We start from the raw sequence: 6,736 nt of genomic DNA, 5'->3' as shown, positions 1-6,736 counted from the left end.
GGGGGCGGGTGCGAGGTGGGAAGAGGGGCGGGCGTGGCGGACAGCCTGTGCGCAGACGCTGCGGGCGGTGAGCATGGGGCGAGACGCGTTCAGGAGACCGGGGTGGAGGACGTGGACGGACGTGGCGAGGAGGAGGGAGAGGGAGAGGAGGCGGGGCCGCGGAGCCTGAAACGGAAGAAGTGGCGGCAGACGCGTCTCATCTTCCGATTTGCCGAGGTGTCGCTCTCCCCGCCTTCTTTGCCAATTCTCGCCCGCGCCGTCGCCCCTCCCGGCCCCGGCGGCTCGTCTCTATATAAGCCTCGTCCAGTTCCATGTCCTCGCCCACTCCCCATGGGCTGCCCCGCCGCCATGCTCCCTGGCCCCTCCTCCCGCCCGGCCCACACCCTGCCCCCCATGCTCCCCCCTCGCTATCCCCTCCTCCCCCTCGACCAGCACCCCGTCCACGACTCGTACCTCTTCGCCGGCTCAGCCAGCACAGATCTCGTCTCCACCCTCTCCCGCTGGTCCCTCAGCGCGCCCGACTTTCTGCTTCCCTTTCACCACGCCGCCCTCCACCAGCCCTTAGAGCTCGCTTCCCCAGCCGCCGGCTGTGAGCTTCTCCGCTTTGCTTACCCCCGCCCTACTCACGTTTGTCCCAACAGTCTCTCCCACGCCGTCCGACGCCTCCTCGGTCCTCTCCTGGGACGCCGACCCCTCCCCTGCTCCCGAGTTTACCCATGTCGTATGCAACGCGCCCCTCGTCGCGCCCGTACCCCTTCCCTACCACTCCCCCACCTTCCTCCAGTACGACCTCCCCGACGATGACGAGGACCTGTCGCACCCGCCATACACCCGCCGCCCCCACAAGCGCAAACGCGAGGAGGATCAGACGGATGTCGACGCCCTCGGCGCCGTCCCTGCCAAGCGGCGATCGGTCGGCAGCGCAGAAATACGCGCCCATCGGCCGCAGCGTCACCTCCCCGTTCGCGAGCCCCCTCTGCGCGGCGTAGTCAGACAGGGTAGACCGCGGTAGATGCCTCGCTCAGGTCGGTTCCGTCCTTGCTATCTGATGCTCTCTGCAGATCATACTGACTCGGCCCATTGTCTCAGTCGGACTCTTTCTGCCCGCTCATACCAATTTGCCCTCATCCCCGCCCTGGGTAATGGGAATGGCTCAACGTTGCGGCGTGCTCGTCCACGATGACTCTTCGCAGGCACATGCGCTGATAGAAGGTCCCTTCCCGTTGCAATCGATGAGCACATGTACGCCACTCCTCTCCCCGGTGCCCTTCCGCCTGACTGCCAGCCAGATGGGGTGCCCGGCTTCACGTACATATGTCAGCTTCTGTGGTGCATCTCAGGCGTCCACGAGGGGCGCTGTACATACATCTATCCGTTAGCTAATCTGACAGTCGCCTGGCTGTCTCGTACATTCGAATGCACTAATAAGTAATGCGGTAGATTGCATCTCTTCTTGGACGTGTGATCTCTCGTCCGTTTGTCCCTCGCATAGCAAACAGGCTTGTGCCGTCCGACTGACACGCACATATCACCGACATCTCGTTGGCGGAAGCAATGCGGTGTCTGTGGCCATCGCGTGCGAAGCCGGAACGCTCGTCGCATCGAGCGAGCACATCAGGGCAGAAGACGTGTAAGTAGTGCTAGGGTGGAGTCTAACTCAATTACAGGGGGACACTGGGATCGGAACTGAAACAAAGGCACCACATGTCCTGGGCCCGTGTACATGGATGGTTCGGGTCACATCGATGTCGTTCGAATTTGCGCAATTATAGGTCAATTGTTCACGAGAAGCTGAGCAGCGCCGCCCCTGCCAGCCAGAAGATTACACACCCAGACGCGGCCGGACACTCGCCTGGGAGCCGAGCCCAAGTATACCCTCTCTGAGATGTTGCCTTTTATATCCGTCGTTCAGAGTGAGCAGCCATGGCCATGGCCGAGTCAGTCGCACGTAACAGCCTCGCTCTTATCTGGCGACCGCAGCGCGGGGCCAAGCGCGATACTAGTCAGGAGACGGCCCAGCGACTTGCGCGATTGCGCCGACCTGCAATCGGCCAGCCCTTTGCTTGAGCCTGAGCTCCAACCGCACTATCAATTGCCAATTCCCGCGCCAGGCCGAAGCAGCCCGATATCCCAGCGGTCTGCGCGCGCGGGGGGAGCAGCTGACCGGATGCGCGCACGCCGAGAGCGGGAATATGACATATAGGGACCCACCCCCGCCTGCGCACGCTCGAGACATGCACCAGCGGTCTCGCCCAGTGACTGAGTCGAGTGAAACTGCCGTGCGCACTGCGAGCTCGGCGGGTCCGACCTGTACATGAATGACTGCACGGGGCCGCCTTCGAAACGCTTGTCGCCGATGCGACGGGTTCCTAAACCGACATCGAGGTCTACTGAGCCGCTGTCAATTTTCTGGCCGACCCGGTGCGCTGAAGCGCTGACAGCTCGCTCGTCTCGCCGCAGGGTGCGTCACAGAGCGAGGCCCCAAGAGGCCCCCGGATATTGATGGCGTCGTGCGGAACGGCTAATCGTGCTCTCGTATCGCGGAGTCGCCTTGTGCTGTGGAACGCACGGAACGAGTCCCACAGCATCATCAGCCGGGCGGTTCATATGACTGTGGTTCACAATACGTGTACCTGCGGTGCATCGATCGAGCTAGCAGCCAGCGTCTGGCCGACATGCCATGGATGCCTGCGGCTTCTGACCAGTAGATTGCTCCGCCCCGAAATGCATCGGTCCACATATTCACAGGAACGTTGGGCGATTTGATGGCGTCTGGGTGTGGCGTTCCAGCATAATTTCCGTGTATGATCACTACTTATGATGAGGCAGGTGACGCCGCATTGCGGGCGGGGCAGACCATACGTCGAATTGAGCGGGCGTGTGTGTGTGTGCTCTCCCTCTGCTCTGAGATAGTCAAGTTGTTGCACATGGCTAATGTCCGTTCGTCATAACACGTTATCCGTTCTGTGTCAAGTGTCATCGTATCATGGAGCCAAACGCACCGATGCTGCTAGAAGCGCGTGTGTTCTCAGTGTGCGATTGGCGCCGCGGTAGACGGTTTGAACAATGACTGGAGTTCCGAGGTGAGACCGTGTACAGTGTAAATGAGTTTGGGACACCGCAGACCCATCATATCGGTGGTGTTAGATCGTTTTCATCCAGAGAAGAGATCGCGCGAGGTGTGGTGTGAGTCCGCTGCTGAGCCTCAGCCAGGTGTATAACCAGACCAGTGCAACCATGACGGGTGAGCGATGGTCATTCTCCTCCGATGCGCGACACTGGCAAGATGCGAGGCTCAGGGCTGAGGAGATCACCGAGGCGTCACCGAGGCGGTCGCACACGTGACCGCGGTGGACACGAGTAGCAGCAGTCGCGACCACTCCTCAGAGCTGCCAGTGTCCTCGTCTGTCTCCCAAACTCCGGACTTTACTTTGCCATCATTTATCTCTGGAAGACGCCCAACGTACTGAATGCTGGACCACTGTTCCATTTCCCACAAGGGTGTGTCGGCTCATTGAAGCCATTCGCCATTCGAAACACGACTAAATACATTCCAGGCGGGATCGTCTTGTGGTCGCGCTCCTTCACACCAGCGGCATCTCAAACAGCAGCGTCCGCTGCCTCGCCTGTCAACTCCCTCATCCGGGAGGCTCTCATCGAGGGTAGGACTGCGGAGGACAAGTACGAGAAGGACGGATATGCGGTGAAATGGACGTTCGTCAACGACCTCGAACTGATCTTTGTGGTCAGTCGCGGAGTCGCTTGTCCCATTACTGACGTCTCACAGCGTTCTCCGCCGCAGGTTGCGTATCAGCGGATCCTCCAGCTGACCTACGTGGACGAGCTTCTCGCCGCGCTCAAAACCGTCTTCGTGAAGCTGTTCGAGCCGTTTCTGGCCACCTTCGTGGCTTCGCTGCACGTCGTCAGTAGCGGAAAGCTCCCCTCTGGTGCCGGCGCCCCCGCCGCTTCCTGGAACTTTGCCAAGGCATTCCAAAGCTGGGACACGGCTTTCGACAAGCTCCTGCGGGGCCTAGAAGACAAAGCCGCACAGGTACGCTCTTTATTCCGCCCCCGCATGCCAGCGAACCCAACAAGTGCCAGGATCGACGGGCCCGCGTAGGCCATGTCCCCCGTCCGCTCTCCGAGTCCAGCCCACCTTCAGACGATTTGAGCACGAGTGAGTGGATATTCTGTTGCTTTGCGTGCTTAGTGGCTCGCATGTCACCATCCGCCTGAACGATGCTGCGTTAACATCTGACCTCGGTGGGCCGCTCACGGTGGCGTACACTCGCGACATGTACCGGTGCCCTCTGTTAGCCGCGGGTAGACACACCAAGCGGACTCTCTGGCGAGAGCGAACGCGACTATGTAGACCGGGAAGCTGCGGACTTTGTTCATCAGTTGCTAATTTGTACCCGCAGTTCCCTCCCATTCAGATACAGCAACCGTCGATGAGGAACAGATAGCACGGAACGTCCAGGCTCTCAAGAATCGTTTACGAGGCCGAGGGGGGCGACCGGGCAGGCGCGGGTCGGCGCGGTCGGACACGGGCAGCGGGAGGGACAGTCATCCCGGCTCCGAGTAAGAGCTTGCCCGCCCATTTCCAATTGATCAAGTCGAAGTAATGTGGTTTTATCATAGCTCCGACACGCCCACCAAGCGCAAGCCAAAGGCGAAGGCCCAACGTAAATGGGGCGATGAAGCCCCGTCCGAATCCGATATGGCGTCGTTAGATTTTAGCTACGAGAAGATTGATGCAAACAGCCAGGCTGCGTCGGTGGATTTATCCGCCCTTGTGGACGAGGGCTCCTTGGGTATGCGGACCCAGGATGGTCTCTACGAGGTCAAAGACTGGGAGTTTTCTAACGGCAAAAGCGATGCGGATGATGTCGTCTCGCAAGTGCTCAAGGGCAACATGCAGCCGGAAAAATCGGCTTCCAGCTCCAGTGTCGGCTCCTTGGGTGCTCTGGGTTCCCTTTTTGCCCGTCTGACGGGATCGAAGGTCCTGACGGAGAGCGACTTGAAGCCTGTCCTTGAGGGAATGAAGCAACACCTCATGAAGAAGAACGTCGCGAAAGATATAGCGGAGAAGGTCTGTGAAGGTGTGGGAGAGAGCCTCGTAGGGAAGAAAGTGGGCGGATTCCAAAGTCAGCGTCCTAGGCTCCTGTTGCGTCGCAGTCCCTCTGAATAACGCTCTAGCGACCAACGCGGCGGTCCGCCTTGCGCTATCGAATTCGCTCACGCGGATACTGACACCAAAAACATCGACGGACCTTTTACTTTCCATTCGAAACAAGCTGTCGTCTCCCCTGCCTTCTTCACAACAAAGACAGCCGTACAGCATCACTTTTGTCGGTGTCAATGGCGTAGGCAAGAGCACGAATCTATCCAAGGTCTGTTTCTGGCTGATTCAGAACGGCATGCGGGTCTTGATCGCTGCCTGCGACACATTCCGGTATGTGGTCACACGTCTGGGAGTACGGAGATACACTGGACAGCAGTTTCTAGGAGTGGCGCTGTCGAACAGCTACGCGTCCACGTACGAAATCTGAGTATGCTCGGTGTCAATGGTGCCACGAACAGCAAGGGCCGAGTAGAGCTTTACGAGCGGGGATATGGTAAAGATGCGGCCGGGATAGCCAAGGAGGCCATCGCACATGGTAAGCGGCCCGCGGTCAGAGCGCTGCGCATTACTCCATTCTGTCCCCTGCAGCTCGAGACAACGACTTCGATGTCGTTCTCATTGACACAGCAGGGCGTATGCAAGATAACGAGGTACGAACGATCTATTCTTGATTGTCATATCTGATGCGATTCCTATTAATCTGATTCGACCAGCCCTTGATGCGAGCGCTGGCGAAGGTTAGTCATCTGTCCAGACGGTCGCGGAAGATGAGATCATGACATCTGCACCCAGCTTGTGGCAGTTAACACTCCCGACAAAATTTTATTTGTCGGGGAGGCCCTCGTCGGGAACGAAGCCGTCGACCAGCTGACGAAGTTCGACCGCGCATTGCGCGACTTTTCCGCGTCATCAGGCGGCAAGGAGCGCGGCATTGACGGTATGCTCGTGACTAAGTGGGATACGGTGGATGACAAGGTGTGTCCTCCACACACGCGTTCATACGTTGATGATGTAGTGGGGATTATGTGCTGACTCGCCATCGGGTGCTTGACAGGTCGGAGCTGCGCTATCTATGACCTATGTCACCGGGCAGCCCATCATCTTCGTCGGCTGTGGTCAGGTACGCTGGAGAACTTCTGCTCCCCCTCACTCCCCGAGACAGCACATGTTCCTAACTGTCTTTCCTAGACTTATACCGACCTACGGCAGTTGAGGGTGGCTAACGTGGTTCAAGCAATTTTGAGCGACTGACGGTTCGACCACAAGCCTTGTGTCTAGTTGTTGTAGACATTCATATCTTACGATCAATAACTATTTCCAGTTATGTTCACATGAGATGGTTCACATGGCCTATTTGCGAGCTTCGACCATCATGTCCGCTGGGCCACAACAATCAGTACTGCAGTGATGGGGTTGTGACAGACCAGTGTGAGCTATCAACTCTGTATTTAAGCCCAGCATGTATCAACATTAAATGTGCACTACTTACGGTGGCAGTACGTGTTACAACTCTTGGACCATCTGCGGAGTTATTTCATGGTACAGACCTGGTCCAGACGGTCTGGAAAGTGAATAATTCCAAGCGCATAGTTCGGCGAGGATAGCAAGTAG

At 58.2% G+C, this 6,736-nt stretch overlaps 2 protein-coding genes across 2 annotated transcripts; both read left to right on the top strand.

Annotated features, from left to right (window-relative positions):
- Positions 1 to 348: 348 nt before the first annotated feature.
- Positions 349 to 1,012, top strand: FIBRA_05054 (uncharacterized protein; the record flags this gene model as incomplete). Its single annotated transcript, XM_012326832.1, has 2 exons — positions 349 to 589; positions 642 to 1,012. 2 exons carry the CDS (start codon positions 349 to 351, stop codon positions 1,010 to 1,012), a joined length of 612 nt encoding a protein of 203 aa, XP_012182222.1.
- Positions 1,013 to 3,470: 2,458 nt separating this feature from the next.
- On the top strand, positions 3,471 to 6,376 carry FIBRA_05053 (uncharacterized protein; the record flags this gene model as incomplete). The annotated part of the gene is made up of 13 exons (XM_012326831.1): positions 3,471 to 3,501; positions 3,558 to 3,745; positions 3,788 to 4,051; positions 4,102 to 4,177; positions 4,422 to 4,581; positions 4,642 to 5,147; positions 5,200 to 5,455; positions 5,509 to 5,660; positions 5,714 to 5,775; positions 5,839 to 5,862; positions 5,918 to 6,100; positions 6,180 to 6,245; positions 6,314 to 6,376. 13 exons carry the CDS (start codon positions 3,471 to 3,473, stop codon positions 6,374 to 6,376), a joined length of 2,031 nt encoding a protein of 676 aa, XP_012182221.1.
- Positions 6,377 to 6,736: the final 360 nt, after the last annotated feature.

This window comes from Fibroporia radiculosa, assembly GCF_000313525.1.
Source record: "Fibroporia radiculosa TFFH 294 genomic supercontigs, scaffold3721, whole genome shotgun sequence".
Taxonomy (NCBI): Eukaryota; Fungi; Basidiomycota; class Agaricomycetes; order Polyporales; family Fibroporiaceae; genus Fibroporia; species Fibroporia radiculosa.
Note: the sequence above shows the minus strand (reverse complement) of the source record. Positions and strands in the feature narration are given on the sequence as shown.